General features: G+C 44.6%; 1 protein-coding gene across 4 annotated transcripts in view; it reads right to left on the bottom strand.

The window, feature by feature from the left end:
- Positions 1 to 24,659, bottom strand: part of BBX (BBX high mobility group box domain containing) — a 238,729-nt gene that overhangs the window by 97,149 nt on the left and 116,921 nt on the right. For all 4 annotated transcript variants that reach the window (XM_045001849.1, XR_006576205.1, XR_006576206.1 and 1 more), the window contains 3 exons: positions 20,662 to 20,729; positions 9,110 to 9,190; positions 6,257 to 6,337 (listed from right to left, as the gene is read on the bottom strand). In XM_045001849.1, the coding sequence (XP_044857784.1) occupies positions 6,257 to 6,337; positions 9,110 to 9,190; positions 20,662 to 20,729 (230 nt within the window). The remainder of the gene's footprint in view (positions 1 to 6,256; positions 6,338 to 9,109; positions 9,191 to 20,661; positions 20,730 to 24,659) is intronic.

Genomic DNA, 24,659 nt, shown 5'->3' with positions numbered 1-24,659 from the left:
GGTCAACCTCTAATTCGCAGGCGTTTTGCCTCGAATTGCTAGATTTAAATATTTTGCACAAAACCCAAACAAAATGTAGAGTTGTCTCTAAGTCTATTGCGTGTGGGTCAGTGAAGCTACACAGAGGATGAATTCCGCCCCAAGCGTTTGCGTGTCCTGACTGCAAGTAGAGTGAGGGAATAGAAAGGGAAATTATACATTGCTGCAACAAGGGTACTAACCTGCACTTGTTTTGAAGTTAGTCTAGAGAAAAGCTTTAGTAGAGCAGCTAAAAGAAGGGTACTGATTTTTGAGGTGATTAGCCTGGTGATTTTATTGCCATCATTCCTTGGAAACATTTTTGTTGTTTAATAAAAGATGAGTATTTAGTTAAGTAAACCCAAGGGGAGCTTGTGAATCTTCACTACACAGTGTTCATCACCATCTGTTCTCATTTGCCAAACAGAGATTCAATAGATCCTGAGAGCAAGTGTTTCCACCTGCTCCTTTTCCCCCCACACAGAAAGAAGGAGAAGAGCAGCCAGCAGCACATGACCAGAGAACTCTCCAACAACCACCAGCAAGTGCACCTCAAACCATTGTCTGCTGACCAACCTCTGGCCTAGATCATAATCTTCCACTGAAAACCCCATGGAGACACAAAATTTAAGCATATAAGAATGGCCATACTGGGTCAGACCAAAGGTCCATCCAGCCCCGTATCCTGTCTACCGAGAGAGACCAATGCCAGGTGTCCCAGAGGGAATGAACAGAACAGGTAATGATCAAGTGATCTCTCTCCTGCCATCCATCTCCACTCTCTGACAAACAGAGGCTAGGGACACCATTCCTTACCCATCCTGGCTAATAGCCATTATGGAACTTAACCTCCATGAATTTATCTACACCTCTACCCCGATATAATACTGTTCTCGGGAGCAAAAAAATCTTACCGCATTATAGGTGAAACCGTGTTATATCAAACTTGCTTTGATCCGCTGGAGTGAGCAGCCCCGCAGCCCCCTCCCACCCCGGAGCACTGCTTTACCGCGTTATATCCAAATTCGTGTTATATCGGGTCGCGTTATATCGGGGTAGAGGTGTAGTTCTCTTTTAAACCCTGTTATAGTCCTAGCCTTCACAACCTCCTCAGGCAAGGAGTTCCACAGGTTGACTGTGCGCTGTGTGAAGAACTTCCTTTTATTTGTTTTAAACCTGCTGCCTATTAATTTCATTTGGTGCCCCCTAGTTCTTATATTATGGGAACAACTAAATAACTTTCTCCACACCACTCATGATATTATATATCTCTATCATAGCCGCCCTTAGTCTCCTCTTTTCCAAGCTGAAAAGTCCTAGCCTCTTTAATCTCTCCTCATATGGGACCCTCTCCAAACCCCTAATCATTTTAGTTGCCCTTCTCTCAACCTTTTCTAATGCCAGTATATCTTTTTTTGAGAGGAGGAGACCACATCGGTACACAGTATTCAAAATGTGGGCATACTATGGATTTATATAAGGACAATAAGATATTCTCCATCTTATCCTCTATCCCTTTTGAAATGATTCCTACCATCCTGTTTGCTTTTTTGACTTCAAGTAGTCAGGACTACTACAGGGTGAGCAGGGGTCCTTAACTCAATGATATCATCAGATCTGTGGGACTTTCCCATGGATTTTTAAACATCTCTATGGCATCTGCACGCACATCCACATGCTGCACTACTCCTAGAGCTCTCATCCCCTGTTGTGGCCGGTCAAGAACAGGCAGGCCTGATTAGCCCTATCAGTTTTAATTGAAAAATATAGCACTTGGTGAAAACAAGAAGGTGAAAGGCATACTGGGACTCTAAAGAAGAAAGAATGCCATAGTATATAATGAGCTGTCTATGAGTGACAGGGGAATTCTATTCCTGGGGCAAAGGATGGCCATTATAAGTGACCCATCTACTTGATGGGATCACTCTTTTCACAAAGAGTCAGTCTTATCCACTCCTGCTGTGAAGGGAATAAAGAGAAAGGGAACATATGAGGAACACCCAGTCAGAACAAAATGCTATCTGGGACAGCTGCCAAGAATCCCCAGGCACACTGGCTCACAATACATTTCACATCATTTCACAGGACTATTCCACTACTGGTTAAATATCTACTTTCACTCCTTTTTTTAGTGGCATTGTACATTGCTCATTGCAGTATGCTGCAATCTGCTTACCATAACTCAGCTTACTAATGTCAGCAATGCATTAATAGACCGGCCACAGGAAGAAGTGGCCGAGCAAGGAATGGAACTTTTGTCAAGTGTGACAAAGATGCCCTGTGTGAATGAAAGTCCTGTATTAGAAAAAAGCATAATCAGAGCCAACAGCAGAAAGAAGGACTTAAAAAGATACTATGGATTGCTGTGTGTTTCCCTCTGGAACAACCTAGATGAAGCCAGGCTGCATACCACCTCCCCAGTGCTGTGCCGCAAGATGTTAGTCACTGCAGTTAGCATAGCAATGATGCTGGCATGACACAGGGGAGTAACCCTTGGTGAACAAAGGTTCTTGGTGCTGAAGTGTTTTTATGGCCCTGGTCAGATTTCTCTCTCTCAACTCCCTAATTTGAAGTAAAGTATTGTCCTAAACTTCAGAGGCAAGGCCAGCCTGAAATAGACATTCTTCTCTTCCAACATAAAATAAGTCCTAGCTACATGTAGCAGAGTAAGGGGAGGTTTTAACATTTCCAACAGAAAAAACAGATCATATATTTAAAAACTCCCTCTTTCAAATTAACCTTAGAATGCACCTTAGAATGAATATTTTTAAAAGCTTATTTTGATTGTTGTTGTCCCGGACACCACAGGAAGAATGACAAGACACAAGGCATACGATTCAACTATGCTGCAACTTTATTAAGTAACACTACAGGGAACTATCCAGCAATCACTTGTCCAGCACAGATCATCCTTCCTTTGTAATCCATACTACTTGGCGGAGGGCTGTCATCAGCCCCCCCTCTCTGCTGCACCTTCAGAAGGGCTTGTCCCAGTATGAGTTGAAATACAGTAGCAAAACCTGTCACCTTGTTCTCTATTTCTACTCCATCAGGGAACCTTTGTTGGATGGTCTTTTGACAAGGCTAATTCATGATCTGGAGGATGGCGTGGATTGCACCCTCAGCAAGTTTTCAGATGATACTAAACTGGGAGGAGTGGGAGATACACTAGAGGATAGGGATAGGATACAGAGGGACCTAGACAAATTAGAGGATTGGGCCAAAAGAAATCTGACGAGGTTCAACAAGGACAAGTGCAGAGTCCTGCACTTAGGAAGGAAGAATCCCATGCACTGCTACAGACTAGGGACCGAATGGCTAGGAAGCAGTTCTGCAGAAAAGGACCTAGGGGTTACAGTGGACGAGAAGCTGGATATGAGTTAACAGTGTGCCCTTGTTGACAAGAAGGCTAACGGCATTTTGGGATGTATAAGTAGGAGCACTGCCAGCAGATCGAGGGACGTGATCATTCCCCTCTATTCGGCATTGGTGAGGCCTCATCTGGGAGTACTGTGTCCAGTTTTGGGCCCCACACTACAAGAAAGATGTTGAAAAATTGTAAAGAGTCCAGCGGAGGGCAACAAAAATTATTAGGGGGCTGGAGCACATGACTTATGAGGAGAGGGTGAGGGAACTGGGATATTTAGTCTGGAGAAGAGAAGAATAAGGGGGGATTTGATAGCTGCTTTCAACTACCTGAAAGGGAGTTCCAAAGAGGATGGATCTAGACTGTTCTCAGTGGTACCAGATGACAGAACAAGGAGTAATGGTCTCAAGTTGCAGTGGGGGAGGTTTAGGTTGGATATTAGGAAAAACTATTGCACTAGGAGGGTGGTGAAGCACTGGAATGGGTTACCTAGGGAGGTGGTGGAATCTCCTTCCTTAGAGGTTTTTAAAGTCAGGCTTGACAAAGCCCTAGCTGGGATGATGATTGGACTAGATGACCTCCTGAGGTCCCTTCCAACCCTGATATTCTAAGTTCCCCTGACTTCTACTGTTTCACACATCTTCAGTATACTGAGTAAACTAGCTGGGCATACGTAGGTGCATCATTAAACCGACTTATGGTACCTTCCTACAGGAAAGCTAGGAAACATGAATACATTTTTATAGAGGTTCTGTGGAATCCTAAAATCAGAGCTATAATCATCTATTAACTTCTTTAGGATGGTTTGATAATTTTGTAAGCAGGCAATCATATTCTGTTCAGTTCTACAGGTTGTTGTTAATAGAGTCATTTGGATAGCACACAAACAATGGTAGAGATTTTAATAGCTGACGAGGAGATTTAGCTACACAACTCAATTGTGGTATTCACATTTATAGGAGTTGTGTATCCAAATCCTGGCGCTAGCTTCAAAAGTCTCACCCTGTGGCTTCATCCTATTAAATTCTATAGGCTTTTCCCATGCGGGTTGCCCAATCTGATTTATAACCATTCAAGAAAAACATTTAGTACATCTGGAAAGTCCTTCACTGCTACTGTACATTCATGCTATTGTGCGTCTTGCCAGGATACTGCTATTCAGACATTTTCTGGCCCCTTAATGGTTACCTGCAAATTATTGTTTTACACTTAGATCTTTTGTCAGTAATGATATGTCCTGAATGCCCATCACAGCCAGGCAATACATAATTATCTTAAATCTTAACACAAAGGAAGACAGAGGGCTGGATTATGCCCAAGACCATATGAGAACAAAGGGTGATGAGTAGGGAATATGGGGGTTCCTGGATCCCATAATGTACCTGTGCAGGGCCAGGCACAATCCCAGTTCTTATGCTCAAAGAACAGAGACTACAAACACCTAGCTCCACGAGCAATACTAGACTCCCCAAAGTAGACTGGAAGGAGGTAGGACCACATTATTAAATACATTCAACATATTCCTACAGCTGAGGGAACTCTGTTAAAATTATCCGTAGGTCACCATAATGTACACATTCAAGTACAGGTGGCAGGGGGAAAAAAAAAAAAAGCTCTAGCCACACACTGAAGGTATTTTTAGATTCGCCGTCTAACGTGTGTTATTTACTGATCCACTATGGCATTATGTGGCCTTGTAACTCTTGAGATTTGTTTGCTCTGCATCTCTCTATTTCTAAGGTGTATGCTTCCCGCCTGCAGAGGCGGCTGTCATTCTGCAAGCTGCTGCAGCTCCTTTCAAAGGAGGAGCATGCTGCCACTTTCGATCACCCTCTGTTTGTTGCTTCCCTTGATCTAAAATAAGAGGCCCTTTGGAATGAAAGTCTGCGGCTGTTCTTCGGTATGGAAAGACACATAATATCCCTGACTTCACTGCTTTTGTGTATGTGGGGCTCTGGTGTATTATGTACGGTGTGTTAGAATAGCAAACCTACCTCTCCCTGGATCACTGGTTACTACGCCAACATTCTTCCCCAGCAGAAGGCTCAAATCAATTCTCTTATGCTGCTGGGAATTTACTGCTTGTTCCTTTCGCTGCTACTGATGTGACCACCTGGTGTAACCCACATGCTTTATACTGCAGCATTTGAATTTGTTTCTCTTGTGGAGGAGGAGACATGAATCTTATTCAGATACTCTGAGTCTCTGCACAGATGCAGAGAACAGGGCAGGGCAACTCAGGTGGAAGGATCCAGGAACTTCCAGAATGGGGTGGAAGAGTTCCCAGATATGCTCGGTAGCTATCCTGAGACTATAGGAAATTTTTTCATTGTGGTCACCGCACCTGACAGGTCATACCCTCGTCACCCTCTGAATGCTGAGCCAATCAGAGTGGAGAGGGTGGGGGGAGATTATAGAGGAGTTAAAAACAGCCCTGTAGACTCAGCAGCTGATGTGAGGGCTGAGTCCCTTTCCTTGTGCCACTTTGGACATAGGGCAGGGCTATTCTAGCTGTATTTACGAGGGAAGGCTAATGTTTGGTCCACCATGGTGTGTTTTCTGGGCCTAAACAGAGAGCTGGGAGGGGAGCACCTGTTACCCCTAGATGCTACAGAGCCTGTGGACCTACATTTAGCTCTTACCTACCTGCTCTAATCTGGCATTCTGTCTCAGTTAGAGAGAGAGAGAGAGAGACTAGGGTAACACTTCAGCAAAGAGTTAAGCTGAGGTGCAGGAAGAAGGGAAGTGAACAGTTATACAGAATATTGCCTGTACAACTCCATCGCCGCATTACGCTTGCAAAGGCTGGTCCGACATAATTAACAATATCCTTTCCTCTCTCCCACTTAAAAAATAGTTAAGTTGTTATACCTCCGCAAACTGAAACAGTGCTGACTCCTCTGTTTGTTTTGCTGCCGCCGGGGCATCAGGTTGTGATGGGCTTGAAGAGAGCTGGAGGGAAAAACAATTATTTTGTATATAATCATCTCTAGCTTCAACATTCTACACTTCTTATACCGAAATGTATAAAGACCCCCTGTATCCAAGACCATGCAGATAACCATACTGTAAAGGGTACTTGGCTTTCCTAAGGGGCTAATCAAAGGTAATTTGTGAGGAGTAATTACATCACTTTCACTATTAAAATCACCATGAGAATGAATACAACATAATAGATTTTTAAAGAGCTTCTCCTGCTTCACAGAATAGTCAAAATAAAAAAGTAACACCATCTCATGTTTCAGAGTTCAGTGAAAGGGGTATTTCACTGCAGTATGCTGGCATTTAAAAAGCACAATAAGCCACTTAGTTTGGAATGTGTGTGGATGCAGACATCGTAACAGCTGCACCAAACCAAAGCAAGGCACTGGATAAATGCCAGTAGCCATAGACGCTGTCCTTTGTAATCGGAATTTCAGATTAACATTAGGTTTGTACAGTGATTTATTTTCTACTGCCACAGATGCCTGCAATGTAACCAGAAGCATGTTTTAATAATTAAAACAGGCCAAAAATAGGCATCTGAGATGAAGCATAGCTTCCAACTTGCTCACCTTAAAAAGATGGACGTGCAGATGTGGCTGTGGATTGCCACCCTACTCTGCCACTGGGTAAGGAAAAGCCAGTGGGATTTAGTGGGAGTCACAGGGCCTCAGCATTACCATAACTACAGCACCTAACAAAATGCTGCACAACATCCCTCCTGCCCACGGCATGGCAAAATGAACAAATGCAATCAGTAAGTGAGCTGTGATTTCCCCTATATTACCAGGAAACTCCAAACAAAAGGCTATTAAAAAAAAAGATTGAGTAGAGTGATTTTCGCTGTTTTGTAGGAATTGTGCAAATGTTACGTTAGAAATATTGGATGATGAATATTTATTTATTTATTATCCCCACCACCACCAACATGGACACTGGACTTTCAAGGTGGTGGTAAGTGATCTTATTACTGGCTGGCAAACTGAGTTTCCCCTCCCTCGAGAGTGAAGCCATTAGCTTTTAAAAATTCAATATTAGACATTTTATTCTGGCTGTTATTTTTCCCCGACACATTAAGGATCTGTCTGTTCACGTATTTCAGGAGTTTTTGAGATCTTAGCTTGAAACCTTGGGTTTTGTGGGTTGAAGTTAAGATATGAGCATTCATTTATTTTGGGGGTGAAGGAAGAGAGGGCAACGTTATTAGCAGTAAAAGACAGGAGGCTCAGATCCATAGCTGGTGTAAATCGGCAAAACTTGAGTATCTTCAGTGGAGTTAGAGGGATTTACACCAGCTAAGGATATGGCCCTAGTGCGTCTGCTTTAACTGAATGTCTTTGCTTATGGGTTTAGATTAGCCCTTATGTTCCCCACCCCCCGCTCCCGGCTCAAGAGCTGTATGGAACTTAGCCACACAACGCCCCCTACAGGTCTCAAGATTTCCACAGCTCACATATTTACATTTGTGTGTGATTTCATTATTTACAATCATTTTAACAAATCAGAAAAACATTGTATAAACTCAAATGAGCCTCGGATGTTCAGTGAGGGCTGAGGTTCTTTGGGAACTGTGTACTGTTCATAAAAGACATTTGCAGCAGCTAGCATCTACTGCAGATGTTCCAGTATATGCCGTACATACCAAACAATAGCAGCTGCAGAACTTCTGAACAGTTTGGTTCAACTGAATACTCAGCCTAATAGCCTTATATTGGTAGCTCACATTTCCTGCTGTTTTATATTTTTTAAAAATAACAGATTAATCTCCAGGCATGCAAAAAGATATATTTTAAAAATAGTGCTTAACAGAATATCAAAACTGAAATGAGAAGAAAATTTCACCCTGCAAGAAATCAATGAATGTACAAATACTTTGGTGCTGGGCTAGGATATATGCCAAGTTTAAGCCCAAATGGGAACTTTGTTGCCAAACTACAACATCCTGAAAATTGGGAGTTTCTAACAAACTCCAGGTGATCATTAACCTGAGACTCTTCCTGGCTGTTAGCAACAGAGAGCCCACTTTATTGACAGACTCTCAAAGGACTTAAACATTTTCAAGAAGTCAAGTGAAGCCACTCTCTGGTGTCAAATTGCCATATGTGAAGCCAAAAGGAAGCGCTGCTGGTATGTAATGAAAGGAGGCAGGGAAAGGGATATATAGTACAAAGTTTGCCTTCTAGGACAGCTGAGAATTCTGGACCTAACCCACACAAGACTTACTCTGTCCTCAGTGGGACTACTCACAAGTCTATAGTGACTGAGGCATATAAGACTTTGCTGGAATGGGCCTGGAGCGTTTGGTCAGCTCTGTGCTATAGAATAAAGGAAGACTGTGGAGCATCCACAGGCTGTCAGAAGCAATACAATCACTTTTGACTAAGTCAACTGCTAAAATGGTTACACTGGCTCAGATATATAATTTAACTATACAGAACTCTTATCAAAACCTTGGCTTGTAAGTAAAGAGCCTTGTCAGCTAAGGCCATTCCTGCACTACATCTAACTGAATGCTTCTTTGAACACTATTACAGTGCTGTGTTTAGGGTTTCCATCATGTGCTATATACACTTTTCTGCAGCTCAAGTCTGGCTTCCCCATAAATAACAGGAATGGAGGGAGGGAAGCATGTAGCTGAAAACATTTGAGTAAAGGCTTGTCTCCTTCAGCTAAAGTGTTTGGGGTTTCTTTAAAAAAAATTTTTTTGTGGAAAAAATCATCCTGTTACTTTTGGAAACTCACCTCTGCAAACTGGAACAATGGTGACTTCCGACATGCTTCAGTAGAATTAGATGCATCAGACTGGCAAGTACTCGAGGAAACCTGAAACAGTGATGACAGGGAATAAAACATCAATGACGTGCCTACAAAGACAGCAGCAATATCTAGTAACAAGAAATACTGTGCAGCAGCACCAACAGCATTCAGAAGCAGTGTTTAACAGAAGATGGACAGCCTGATATTTCATAATCCTGAATACAGGATGGAAGTGAATGGAAATAAAGGTGAGGTCAGTACTATAGAATCCTTTTGAATACACCTCACAATGGTTTAAACAGCAGTTAGGCCCAAAATATAACATTTGGTTTTGATTTTAAATTTCACAAAAGGTTTTATGAAACCAAATATTAAAAGGACAGTCTCAAATTAAACATACATATGACTTGTGTTGGTCATGCTGTGGGATCAGCTACACCTCCTATTTGAAAATTCATTATGGAGAAAAATTTAGATTATTCCAAAAGCAAAAACACAAACCACATCATTTCAAAACCTGATTAAGTATGCTAAGTGACAAAAGTGTATTTACTTATAACATTAAAAAAAAACCCCAAGTACTTAAAAGCAAGAAAATGAGTAGTTAAAGGATACCGTAAGTCTTGAATTGCTCATATAACAAAGACTTGGTTTGGAATTTTTAAGAGTGCTTAAGTGACTTAGGACCACTTAGAACTTTCCACTGAAATTCACTTAACACAAAACAAGCTAACAAAAATAGAACATTTAAAACACTATTCTGTGGGTCAGAAGAAAGGCTATTGTGACTGAATATGCCTTGCTTTTTACTTGATTTTCAAAAGCATTTAAGTGACTTAGGAGAACAAGTCCCATTTAAAGGATAATATTAAGTACGAAATATATTTATGAAATGTCAATTTTTTCAGGGTAAAGAGTTATAGTTGCTGTCTCAGGAGACTTGTATTTGCAACTTAATAGAAGTGCGTAGCATTGCACGGTGAAATTATGTACATGGACCTTTTGGAAGCTGATCAACAGCCAATCAAAAGTGAGGAGGCTCTGTGGAATTGTGGGTATGTGCATACACACACACGCACACTCTCTCTCTCTCTCTAAATGAGAGGATCTAGGGATTCTCCCCTATAGAATTTTTAAATGCCAGATGCAATTTCCTGCATTAAGAAGATTTAAAGTAAAGTATTTTAAAAACAAACAAGACAATTTCCTGGGCATTTATCTTATTCTTCACCACAATAAATTTGCCAATGGCAATTAGTAACAGATGCTGCACACCAAAACACGGAGGGCCCCAAATGCCCTTGTTGATTTGCCAGATACAAATATTCCCCCTGCCCCCATTTACTGGTTGGTATTTTTTGACATGGAGGTGAGGGGAGACTGATGGTTGCATTGTTCTATAACTGCATTTTAAATGTGATGCTGAGACCCCTGGAGAAGTGTGCTTTTTTTAGCTCATATTATGCATAAGCCAAAAAACTGACCCACCAGCAGCTTAAGTGGTGTGACTCTGGAGCTTTATGAGCTAAGGACGTACGTTTGTGAGAACACACATGTCTGTCGTCTATAAGCATGGGGATTCATTAAAACAACCAGGATAAGAAAAGGCACCAGAACGTCCGATTTTTCTTTTTGGAGATTGCTCCTGAAATCTCCTTATTGCAGCCGAGGCACAGATAGACGTTACCGCCAAAGAATTTGCTACTTGGGATTCTGATCTCACCCTGCTGCCGATGATCTCTCAGCTCATTTAGCCTCCTATGTTCACTTATGGACTACTTTTTCCTGCAAGATGATCAATGCAATTCATATGCCAAAAGTGAATGAGATTCTACACAAACAGCCTCACAAGGTTACCTTGACACCCTCCTGCCACCTTTCCTCCTCAAAAAAGTTATCCCCCTTAAACAAAACACCATTCCTGAGTGTTGTAATCTGTATTCCAACAGAATCTCACCAAATAGCAATTTGCTATTCTGCACAGTTACTTTTCACAGTTACTGCACAGTCTAGCATCAGTGGGTTTACAAAATACACATAGTACACTTGCTAGTATATGACAGAGTACCATAAATAATTGGAACTTAATTATAATCATCACAATGATTGAAAAAGGTACATTTGTGATGCACATGCCTTGCTGTTTCACTGAGTCCATCAATTTCAGGCCATTGCATTGATGGGGAGTTTGCAAAGAGTAAAGGGTCCTCAGGATTTGTCCCTTACTTATTAAATTGGTAAAATTCAGTCATCTCCCATCAGGGGCGGCTCTACGAATTTGGCCGCCCCAAGCAGGGCGGCATGCCGCAGGGGGCACGCTGCCGGTCCCGCGGCTCCGGGGGACCTGTTGCAGACGCGCCTGCGGAGGGTGCGCTGGGAGGGCGGCAGGCGGCTCCGGCAGACCTTCCACAGTCATGCCTGCGAGAAGTCCGCTGGTCCGCGGCTCCGGTGGACCTCCCGCAGGCATGACTGCGGAAGGTCTGCCGGAGCCGCCTGCTGGCAAAATGCTCCCCCAAGCGCGTGCTTGGCGCTCTGGGGTCTGGAGCCGGCCGTGTCTACCATGGTGCCCCAGCCACTAGTGAAGTCTGACTGTAATAAAGAACTGTGGAATATCAGTGTGAAAATCTCCCAAGGGCTTAATTTTGCCTTTCAAGCAGAGCTCCACATGTGGGGCAGTGTGAAGCCCCCAGCAGAAGTTCCAGGAAGTATGGTGCCTCAGAACTCCGCTGGCAGTTTGTACGGGGGGAGGGGTCCTGCTCCACACTTCCTTTTCCCAACCGTTTGGAGTGGTGAGCATGGCTAGCCCCATGCAGGACACATTATGGCGCAGGAGGCCAAGCAGAATCTCTGGCCTGATGCTGTTTGCGCTACTCTACAAAGACACAATAATTACTGAAAAGTAACTGTTGGAGATTATGGAATAACCGTGGTTGTAGACAAGCCCGGACTGATACTCATCTTGCAGGGTTGATTTAGGCATAATTAAAATCAATTAAAGTAATTAAAAACCATATCTGATTTTTTCCCCTTTGAAATCCCCTAAGAATGTGTTGATTACAAAATTCTGTTAAATATTTTCCCCCAAAAAATCATTTAGTCCAAAGCCAAGAACAGCTTTTCCACGTTCAGGATCAGCTGTACAGATATGAATTTGGAACTGCAGCAATGCAAGAGTCTAAGACCATTGCAAAGATTTACATGTGTGTAGCCCTGCTGAGTTCAATGTTGAAGTACGTACTTGAATCTTTGGTCATGGCCTGGAATGGTCATAGTGATCACTAACGCCGCTATAAGTAGAAATCGTCTCCTTTTGTTTGTTGCTCCTCTTTTGTCCACTCCAACTCGGTACCAGATTCCCCTCAGCAACACACAACTGACACTGGACCATCACTCATGACTTACACCCCAGGTAACGTGGCCCTTTGTAGTTATCAACTGAGCCCAGAGCTCAACATCCAGCCCATATACAGCACAGTGCAGCCCTTCTACCTGAAGCAGAAGAGAAGCAGCCTTACACTTTATGCATATTCTCACTTCTCCCCACATCTTTCCTGGCCTAAAGTAAAAGAGACGAATAAAGAAATTGCAGTGATTGGCACCCTATAAATACCTTAAGACTGCTACAATATTAGATTATGACTGAGGGCAGGGGGAATAATGAGAGAGCAAAACTGCAGCACTGCTGCTCAGAGGAACTTCTCTGAAGTAACTCATTGAAGCCACTAGGTGTTGCTGTAAGTCTAAGAAAAAACACCACTAAAAGCATAATGGGATATTATCTATGGGATATCAGTTTTGATACAAGAGGCATTTCCCATGGAGACAAGTCAACATATCCTGAAGCTCTTTCTGTTTCTGTTGTTCCCACGATGTGTTTTGCTGCATTTCATGTTCTGTTCTTCTAACAAAATAGTAGAATCAGACAACACAAGTAAAACAACATCTAAAATAGGAGCAGCACAAGGTAATTAAAAAAAACGGTTACCTACCTTTTTGTAACTTGTACTTCAAGATGTGTTGCTCATGTCCATTCCATTTTAGGTGTGTGTGCGTCCATATGCACGGTCGTCAGAGATTTTTGCATTAGTGGTATCTGTAGGGCTGGCTGTGGTGCTCCCTTGAGTGGTATATTAGGCGCTGCCGGCCCGACGCTCTCTCAGTTCCTTCTTGCCAGCAACTCCAACAGAGGGTAGAAGTGCGGGTAATGGAATGTACATGAGCAACACATCTTGAAGAACAACAGTTACGAAAAGGTAGGTAACCGTTTTTTTTCTTCAGGTGCTTGCTCATGTCGATTCCATTCTAGGTGACTCACAAGCAGCATCCTCAGAGGTGGGATCAGAATTCACAATCTAGTGTCTTGCAGTACTGCTCTACCAAAGCCAGCATTGTTCCAGGCCTGCTGGGTAAGTGCGTAATGGGATGTGAATGTGTGGACGGACGACCAGGTGGCCACCCTACAGATTTCCTTGTTAGGCACTTGGGCCAGGAATGCTGCCAAAGAGGTTTGCGCCCTGGTTGAGTGCGGGGTGTCAATCGCCGGAGGTGGCACCTTCACCTGATTGTAGCAGCAGCAAATGCAGCAGTGATCCAAGAAGAAATTCTTAGAGCAGACACTGGATGACCTTTCATCCTGTCAACCACTGTGACGAACAATTGCATCGACTTGCAAATGGCTTGGTCCCTGCAATGTACAAAGCTAGTGCCCTCCTGACATCCAGGGAATGCAATCTAAGCTCCTCCTCCAATTTATGCAGCTTTAGAAAAAAGACAGGCAAGTAGATGTCCTGGCCCGTATGAAACTGTTAGACAACCTTGGGAAGGAAAGCTGGGCAGATGACCCTACCAGGCAACGGGACCCCCTGTTGCTCCCAGGAGTCAGAGGTGGGTCCCTGGCTAGAATAGGGGGTCCGACTGCAGCGGTACCTCCCATCAGCTCCGGTGCGAGCACACGGCCTGACACAGGTCCTTTGCCCAAAGCTCCCTTTTTCTGTAGTGCTGGCGGGCCCATCGGCTTTGACTGCTTCTTAGGCACTCGGGAGGAGGAAGGATGCCAGATGGACTCTGGTGCCAGTGGTGCGCTGTGCGCCGATGCCAAGGTGCCGGGCGTGGAGTCCGACTGAGAGGACTCCGAAGTAGGGCCAAGCACAGTCTCCGTGAGGAGGACCCTCAAGCAGATATCCCGCTCCTTCTGAGTTTGAGGGCAAAAGTTTTTTGCAGATCCTGCACTTATTCTGTCTGTGGGACTCCCCCGAACACCTTAAACATGGGGGTCACTAATGGGCATCGGCCACCTGCACAATGAACATGGCTCAAAGCTGCGGGAACGGGGCATGCCCCACTCGAAGGCTAAGTCCCAGCCAGGACTCTAACTCCTAAACAACTATTCTAACACTTAATGGTCTAAGTACCTGTGAACTAACAACAAAGGAGACAGAACAATGGACTCTAAGAACTGCTAACACTCTTGCGATTTACGACAAGGCGCTCTGACCAGGGGTGGTAAGAAGGAACTGAGAGGGCGTAGGGTTGGCAGCGCCTAATATACCAACGCATGAACACGGCACTCATGGCGGTGCTACAGCCGACCCTCTGGATACTGCGAAGGCAAAAATCTCTGACGACTTCACACACCTAAAATGGAACTGAGATGAGCAAGCACTTGAAGAACAAGTGCAATGGCTATTAGCCAGGATGGGCAGGGATGGTGTCCCTAGCCTCTGTTTGCCAGAAGCTGGGAATGGGCAACGGGGGAGGGATAGCTCAGTGGTTTGAGCATTGGCCTGCTAAACCCAGGGTTGTGAGCTCAATCCTTGAGGGGGCCATTTAGGGATCTGGGGCAAAAATCTATTTGGGGATTGGTCCTGCTTTGAGCAGGGGGTTGGACTAGATGACCTCCTGAGGTCCCTTCCAACCCTGATAATCTATGATTACCTGTTCTGTTCATTCCTTCTGGGGCACCTGGCATTGGCCACTATCAGAAGACAGGCTACTGGGCTAGATGGACCTTTGGTCTGACCCAGTATGGCTGTTCTTATGTTCTAACTTTCCCCCTTTGTTTTAAGAGATGACAGAGGAGAAGTCTGCATCAACATTTAGCATAACTGATGCAATCTATCTGGGGGCCTAGTGCAAGTTAATTGCTCATATAAATAACTAATCTTCTCATTAAACCTCTTTTGTTGTGTCCACCTTTAAGTTCTCTTGCCCACCTGTCTAATAAGCTCAATCTTGTGTTTAGAAACTGTGTTGGTCAGCAAAATTGAATTTTCTTAACAGAGTGGAAAACGGAGTGTAGTTGGTTGAACAATTACAAAATCAGGGATGTATCTGGCATATGATGAACATAGGGATGGCATAAACCTCAGATCTACTGTGCAAATGCCACTGTTGATTTCTCTTTTTCCCGTCCTCTACTGATACATATACACATTGTTCCCACCCATTCACAGCTTTTGCAACTATTTAAGTAACACTTGGTACCTCATTTAATGTAGATTTAACAAGGAAGTCAAGGTATGTCAAATAACGTACTGAGGCTCAACAGATATATATCATTATATCCCTGTTAATCCTCAAGAAATGTATGTTCTTACTAATAAAACTAGTGGTCTCTTGCTCCTTTACTTTAGATTTAATAAGTAGCAAAATGAAGTATTTTAACCCATATAGCTACACTTGTTCCTAATCCCAGGGTCCATTTTACCATCTTGGGTGGGGTTTTCACACCATGCACCCTTGGCCAAACACACCAACAGGGATGACAATGCTATGCCTAGCACTTGCCAGAGGATTCTGGGAAGGGTTAACTGAGATGATTCTTGTGAATACATCCCACGCTGAGCTCATGTTACATAATAGGAGATCTTCAGTTTGATGTCCACCTCTCAGCCCCCTGCTTCAGAAGCAGAGTCGAGCTGCTTGGACAGGAGACAGAGTGTAAACGCCGGCATTTAAAAAGATTTTGCAAAGGACAATTATCCAAATAACTGATGCCTGCGAGCTGCTAGGTCCCCAGTCAGGGGAAGGCTGTGTGCGCATTCTGGTGAAGCGTAGCACTCACGCACCGTGTTATAAATCTTAACTAACTGTCACAACAGCCTTGTATGTGCATCTCTGGACTATAATGACTTAGCAGGACTTTCTCTACAATTGCTCCTCCTGGCTGCTGTGGGTTGCCCTGGAGCCTGGCAACAGAACCGAAAACAAGACGACTCTCTTTCCTGACAGGGACAGGAGCTTATGGGGGAGAGGGAGAAGAGGAGCCTGAGTGGGAGGAGAGACGGGGGCAGGGAGGGAGAAGGGCAGATAAAGATGACCATTAGAGTTTACACTGCTACAGTCTCCACTGGTCCTGAAGCTCAGCATTCCTTTGCCATCTAGCAAATAGCTATGAAACTCATTGGTAAGACTACATTTTAGTCATAGGTATTTTTAGTAAAAATCATGAACAGGTCATGGGCAGTAAACAAAAATTCACGGCCCATGACCTGTCCATGACTTTTACTAAAAATACCAGTGAATAAAACTTGGGGGGGGGGGGGGGGGCGGGGGCAATGTGCTGGTGCTGGGGGGTGGGAGGGAGGGTTGGCGGGGCCAGCAGGCTCCCTACTTGTCTCTGGGCCTCCCCCGCCCCAGCAGAGTTTGGGTGCGGGAGAGAACAGGGGGTCGGGGCACGAGATAGGGTGAGGAGGGCTCTGGATGGCACTTACCTGGGCAGGGCAGGTGCAAGGATGTTTCGCGCCCTAAGAGAAACTTCCACCTTGGGTCACTCCTCCCCCCGCCCCCGAGCCCTGTAGCAGCTCTCCGCCCTAAGGCGCACCCCCCCCCACGGCAGCTCCCCCCGGCCTGGGGAGTTGTGCGGCACCTCCCCACCCCAGCTCACCTCTGCTCCGTCTCCTCCCCAAGCACGCCGTCGCCGCTCCACTTCTCCCGCCTTCCAGGCTTGCGGCGCCAATCAGCTGTTTGGCGCTGCGACCCTGGGAGGGAGAGAAGCAGAGCGCGGCGGCGTGCTCAGGGGAGGAGGTGGAGCAGAGGTGAGCTGGGGAGGGCAGTGGTTCCCCTGCGTGCCGCACCCCCCCTTACTTGCTGCAGGCGGCCCTCCCCGCGCCCCCCTGCCCCAGGTCCCTCCACCTAAATGCCGACGATGACCGGGGTGGCCGAAGGTCTGGCTGCCACGGTCGCAGCCGAAGGACCCGAAATGCCGCCCCCCAAATGCTAGTGCCCTAGGCGACCACCTAGGTCGCCTAATGGGATGCACCAGCCCTGTACCTGGGGGACTCCCCGGAAGCGGGGACCATCCCCCTTGCTCAGCTGCTAGGCGGAGGTATGTCCAGGCAGCTCTGCGCGCTGCCTTCGCCGGCAGGCACTGCCCCCACAGCTCCTATTGGCTGTGGTTCCCGGTTCTACGGTTCTGAGGGGAGCTGCGAAGCCAGCACTCTGGGCGGAGGCAGCATGCAGAGCTGCCTAGCCACGCCTCCGCCTAGCAGCTGAGCAACTTGGATATTGGCAGATAAGTCAAAGAGCAATACATTTCAAATATTTTCTAATTTTTCCATCTATACAAACCATATATATATTCTGTTACTATTTTCAGCTTTTGGTTAAAAATATTTTCCCTGTTCCGTGGCCAAACATAATTTTATATACTTTTTGGAATAGGGATTTATGCCACAGGTCCAAATGTTCAAATCTGGGCATCAAAAATCTCACTTGTGATATACAATACTAATAATGCCCCTGTTGGGCCTATTGGAGCCACCAAATGCACGATTTGGGCCCTCAAATGTACCTTAAGTAGCAACCAATCTACTGAAACCTAGAGAGAAATGGAAAAACATTTTTTATTTACTGAAGTCTTACGTAAGTGCAAAATGTTTGTATTACAGTGAATGAACTATAAAGCATTTATACCTGCTGTGCATAACACAGAGCCCTAATTAACAGGAATAGACTATAATACCTTGAACATATGCTAGCACTTGCAGCCCTTTCAAGATCAAAATTTACATATGACCAATGTAATTGTATTATTATTAAATATTTACATTGCTGTAGCTCTCAAAGGCCCAGGTAAGGAAAGGTGCTGAGTTGTGCCAGGCACTATCATAGAATCATAGCATTCCAAGGTTGGAAGGGACCTCAGGAGGTCATCTAGTCCAACCCCCTGCTCAAAGCAGGACCAATCCCCAACTAAATCATCCCAGCCAGGGCTTTGTCAAGCCGGGCCTTAAAAACCTCTAAGAAAGGGGATTCCCGCACCTCCCTAGGTAACCCATTCCAGTGCTTCACCACCCCCGTAGTGAAAAAGGTTTGCCTAATATCCAGCCTAAACCTCCCGCACTGCAACTTGAGACCATTACTCCTTGTTCTGTCATCTGGTACCACTGAGAACAATCTAGATCCATCCTCTTTGGAACCTCCTTTCAGGTAGTTGAAAGCAGCTATCAAATCCCCCTCCCCCCATTCTTCTCTTCTGCAGACTAAATAATCCCAGTTCCCTCAGCCTCTCCTCATAAATCATGTGCTCCAGCCCCTAATCATTTTTGTTGCCCTCCGCTGGACTCTTTACAATTTTTCAACATCCTTCTTGTAGTGTGAGGCCCAAAACTGGACACAGTACTCCAGATGAGGCCTCACCAATGCCAAATAGAGGGGAATGATCACATCCCTCGATCAGCTGGCAATGCTCCTACTTATATAGCCCAAAATCCCATTAGCCTTCTTGGCAACAAGGGCACACTGTCGACTCATATCCAGCTTCTCATCCACTGTAACCCCTAGGTCCTTTTCTGCAGAACTGCTGTCTCGCCACTCAGTCCCTAGTCTGTAGCAGTGCATGGGATTCTTCCATCCTAAGTGCAGGACTCTGCACTTGTCCTTGTTGAACCTCATCAGGTTTCTTTTGGCCCAATCCTCTAATTTGTCTAGGTCCCTCTGTATCCTGTCCCTATCCTCCAGCGTATCTACCACTCCTCCCAGTTTAGTGTCATCTGCAAACTTGCTGAGAGTGCAGTCCATGCCATCCGCCAGATCATTAATGAAGATATTGAACAAAACCAGAACCAGGAGCGACCCCTGGGGCCCTCTGCTTGATACCGGCTGCCAACTAGACATGGAACCATTGATCACTACCCGTTGAGCATGATAATCTAGCCAGCTTTCTAGCCACCTTATAGTCCATTCATCCAGCCCATACTACTTTAACTTGCTGGCAAGAATACTGTGGGAGACCATATCGAAAGCTTTGCTAAAGTCAAGGAATAACACAGCCACTGCTTTCCCCTCATCCACAGAGCCAGTTATCTCATCATAGAAGGCAATTAGGTTAGTCAGGCTTGACTTGCCCTTGGTGAATCCATGCTAACTGTTCCTGATCACTTTTCTCTCCTCTAAGTGCTTCAAAATTGATTCCTTGAGGAGCTGCTCCATGATTTTTCCAGGGACTGAGGCAAGGCTGACTGGCCTATAGTTCCCCGGATCCTCCTTCCCTTTTTTAAAGATGGGCACTACATCAGCCTTTTCCCACTCATCCGGGACCTCCCCTGATCACCATGAGTTTTCAAAGATAATGGCCAATGGCTCTGCAATCACATCTGCCAACTTCTTTAGCACCCTCGGATGCACTGCATCCAGCCCCATGGACTTGTGCTTGTCCAGCTTTTCTAAATAGTCCTGAACCACTTATTTCTCCACGGATGGCTGGTCGCCTTCTCCCCATACTGTGCTGCCCAGTGCAGTAGTCTGGGAGCTGACCTTGTTTGTGAAGACAGAGGCAAAAAAAGCATTAAGTATATTAGCTTTTTCCACATTCTCTGTCACTAGGTTACCTCGGCCCACTCTTTCCTTGACCTTCTTCTTGTTGCTAACATACCTGAAGAAACCCTTCTTGTTACTCTTAACATCTCTTGCTAGCTGCAACTCCAAGTGTGATTTGGCCTTCCTGATTTCACTCCTGCATGCCTGAGCAATATTTTTATACTCCTCCCTGGTCATTTGTCCAATCTTCCACTTCTTGTAAGCTTCTTTTTTATGTTCAAGATCAGCAAGGATTTCACTGTTAAGCCAAGCTGGTCACCTGCCATATTTACTATTCTTTCTACACATTGGGATGGTTTGTTCCTGCAACCTCAATAAGGATTCTTTAAAATACAGCCAGCTCTCCTGGACTCCTATACAAACAGGCAGGCCAAGATGGTTCCTTCCCTGAAGAGCTTGCAATCTACCGTCTAACAGAATCATTCCATTCCAGTACTTCTGTTTTTGACAACAATAATATCTTAATGGGGAGATATAAGGGGTCTCATATCACTGAAGTCCGTCAGTGGAATTATATTGCCCCAGTACAGAAGACACACCAAAATTAGGCCTAAAGTGTGTTCATTGGTTTGAGGAGAGTCGTGCTGCTCAAACATGGGTGCCATCAAATGTTGGCTAGGATGTATACTACATTAATATAATAATACCTACAAATATTCCTCTTCAGCACTCCTGCTAACTGATTGGTTGGGGACAAGGGAGGAGAGATAGTTACTTACTTCTTGTGCAGTCAGGGCATGTTCCCCTGCTAAAAGCAGCATACTCAGGCCTCCCATCTGCGTAGGATCTGTTCAAGAGTAAAACAAATATTAAGGTGATTCATCTGCAAGCTGAAAGAACTTACTGTGTGCACTGAAAAACCTCAAAAGCCTACTTGTCACAAATACTCCAAAGCAAGATGCCACAAAGCCAGCCCAAGAGAATCACAAATAACCATTTCTACATACCCTCTGGGATAGACATTCAAAGCTGTTTGAGGGATTTGATTGGATTTGTGTGCTTAACTCCCCTTTGTGTGGCATTACAATTTTACTGCCACAGGTTCCAAGCACTACAGTGATGGGTATCTTTAAAACAGCAAGTGTGATGATCTCATACCAAACATACACAGAACAGCGCTAATATCACAAATATTTACAATGGAACTGGAAGCTCAGAATGGGGGAGTAACCCTCCCTCAGCTACAGAACAAGGAAAGAGGAGGGACCGCATCAGAGATGAAGCTTCCTTTTAACAAAAGGGAAGCATGTTTGCTTTTTACTTATTTTTAAACTACAGCTGAATTTAGTGTTCAAGCATGCCAGGCTGACAGCGCTGGAGAACTTAGCCCTCTGTTTATCCACAGCACCAGTACAGCACCAGCATTTGGTTGGGCAACCTGCCCACATGTCACCCAGCCAATAAAATATTAGGTAGAGTTAAAGTAATCTTAACAAATAAATAATGTCTGGTGTTGACGTTGCAATGAACAGTGACACCGTGTACTCACAATACTGGCATTTTTTACTATTATTACTAATGATTGATATTAGAGTAGTGCCGACAGGCTCCACTGAAGATCAGGGCCCTGGTATGCTAGGTGCTGTACAGACACATAGTAAGACAATTTGTGCCTAAGGAACTCACAAGACCGACCAAATGGGAGAGAGAGAAAACAATTATCCTCATTTTTCAGATAAGGTATGTCTACACCAGGGGTAGGCAACCTATGGCACACACGCAAGCTGATTTTCAGTGGCACTCACACTGCCCGGATCCTGGCCATCAGTCCGGGGGGCTCTGCATTTTAATTTAATTTTAAATGAAGCTTCTTAAATATTTTAAAAACCTTATTTACTTTACATACAACAATAGTTTAGTTATATATTATAGACTTATAGAAAGAGACCTTCTAAAAACGTTAAAATGTATTACTGGCACACGAAACCTAAAATTAGAGTGAATAAATGAAGACTCAGCACACCACTTCTGAAAGGTTGCCGACCCCTGGTCTACACTGAGCCCGGGCTCTGATTCAGGTTTGAGCCCAAGCCCCCCTTCCATTCACACACAAATCAAAATCAGCCTGACTCAGGTCAGCAAGCACTCAGGACCTGGGTCCTAGGACCAGGGTAGAGGGAGTGGGACAGAGCCCGAGTCCTGCTATGTATTAGGTTTAAGCTCTGACATTCTGCAGTGTGGACAGAGGTTAAGTTAGAGACCCAAGTCAGGTGATCTGCATAGTGCAGTACTGACGCATTAGCATGGCTGTTTGAGTCCTAGGTCTAGCAATTTTAAGCCCAGATCTACAATGCAGTATAGATGCTCAAGCAATGGCTTGAAAACACCGAGTCCACAGACCTTGGGCTACAATGCACTGTAGACATACCCTGAGGCATGGAGAGATTAAGTTACTTTCCCAAGGTCACACAAGCTGTCTGTGGCAGATTTGGGAATCGAGTCCACATCTCCTAAGTTCCCATCCATTGTCTTAATCACACAACCATTTTTCCTCTCTAAACTTTAACGGCTCCATTCACAGGGTTAAGTATTTTTATACTGCTTTTACAGATGAGCAAACAGAGGCTCAGAGAAGCTAAGAAATTTGCCCCAGGTCACCCACTGGAGTTGGTGGGTGAAGAGGGAGAAGCTGACTCTCAGTGACTGAAGAACACTGCCTGATGCCAGAGTGAGTCACTCCAGGCACTACGTTGATGCAGAATTAATTTTCTGCCTTAACACAATGAGCACCGTGAGGAGCCTTTTTCCAGTTTCCCATTTCATTTCCCATGGGGGGGAAAAATAAAGCTTAATGAGGCCAAATATGGGTTTAAAAAGTCTTAGTAGTAGTGAGAAGAAAGATAAAATAATCCTCAAGGAGGAAACACATTGGCTTGGTGCAGGATTTGTGAAAAGCAGTGGATGGAAAAAACTCTGGAGGCAGAAGGTAGGGAGGGGAGGGAAGGGGAAATCAGTCACATGACAGAAGTATTGTCTTGTCAGGCCAAGCTACCCAGTTGTAAAAGCCCTCCTCACCAGCAGAGTAATCCAACTGCACTGACAGGCAGCAGTTCTTGTCCTTCCCGTCAGGGGACATGAAAGCAAAGGAATGGGGCAATTCAGCAGGTGGAGGGGGAACGGCATCCTTCAAATACAGAATGACGATGTGCGTGATAGCCTGGTCCAAACCCTTTCCCCATTTCCAAGCATTTTCTTTTCCAAAAGCAAGTCTTGTTTCTCTTCCCTTTAAACGAGCACCTTCTTAATTATAGGGTAAGATTAAGGGTTTTATTTTAATGTGTTACTGTAGTTGCAACAGACACTAAAACCATGTATTTAAAAATAAAAATCAAAAGGAGAAAAAATGACAGCTTAGCGGAAAGTGAAAGTTTAATTTGGTGCTTAAGCAGCTAAAGAATAGTTGTGCTGCAGCTGAAGCAGAGGGCTGGAGGTTGGATAGCTGCTTTTGATGAGGACAAAAATGCTGCTACCGAGGTTTCCGATTGCAAAATAAAATAACAAAAGGGAAAAATAAGATTTATGTGATAACACACTGCATTATGTTTATACCCTCTTGTGCTTAAGTGTTAGTTTGTTCTTGGAGCCCTAAGTAAGAAAGATAAATAGTTTAAAATAGTAAATGTTATTTTAAAATTATTTACAGGTATTCAACAATAATAAAGAAGAGATATCTCTCTCATTATTGGCTTACTCAGAAAAGAATATTAAATGTTAATAGTATAATGGAAGTGGATTTGTGACCTTAACTATAGCTTTCTTTCTTGTTAAAGCTAACAACATGAGTATCACTTTGTTTGTAAATGATGGATTTTATTACTACTGGATTATAAAAAGACAAAACACTGCAAGAAATGTCCATGCAAGAGAGACACTGTACAGAATGTCTGCCTACTGAATGCATTTAAGCTTTGCCGTATGCCCTATAAGTAGGGCACTACCAAATTCACAGCCATGAAAAACGTGTCATGGACCGTGAAATCTGGTCTCCCCCCGTGAAATCTGGTCTTTTGTGTGCTTTTACGCTATACTATATAGATTTCACAGGGGAGACCAGCGTTTCTCAAACTTGGGGCCCTGACCCAAAGGGAAGTTGCAGGGAGTTATAAAGCTATTTTAGTGGTGGTGGTGGGGGGGTGTCACAGTATTGCCACCCTTACTTCTGCACTGCCTTCAGAGCTGGGCAGACGGAGAGTGGCCGCTGCTGACTGAGGGCCAAGTTCTGCAGGCAGCAGCGCGGAAGTTAGGGTGGCAATACCATCCCATGCCATTCATACTTCTGCGCTGCTGCTGGCAGCGGCTCTGCCTTCAGAGCTGGGCTCCTGGCCAGCAGCCACCGTTCGATCTGTAAACTGTGGCCAAACTGTAAGTTTGGAAGCACCTCATGTATAGGCGTGCATTTTTTACCACAAAAGTACACGTGGCCTAATAGTTGCAGGCAGTCTCGTGCAATGACCTGGGGACTGTTGCAAAGTTTTGTAACCAGGAGTTTTAGGGTGTTGAAACGATAGAGCAGGAGAGACGCTATTCCCGTTCTGGAATCAAGGTGTGCTCCTATGAACTCCAGTTGTTGGGTAGGAGATAAGGTGGATTTGTTTTTGTTTCTTTGTAGGCCAAGGGAAAGGAAGTAAGCGACGGTAAGCTGCATGGATTAAAGAGCTTTGTCGAGTGTTGAGGCTTTGAGGAGACAATCATTGAGGTAAGGAAATATTATAACCTC

Source organism: Mauremys mutica, chromosome 1 (genome assembly GCF_020497125.1).
Source record: "Mauremys mutica isolate MM-2020 ecotype Southern chromosome 1, ASM2049712v1, whole genome shotgun sequence".
Taxonomy (NCBI): domain Eukaryota; kingdom Metazoa; phylum Chordata; order Testudines; family Geoemydidae; genus Mauremys; species Mauremys mutica.
This window is presented reverse-complemented; position numbering and strand designations above follow the sequence as displayed.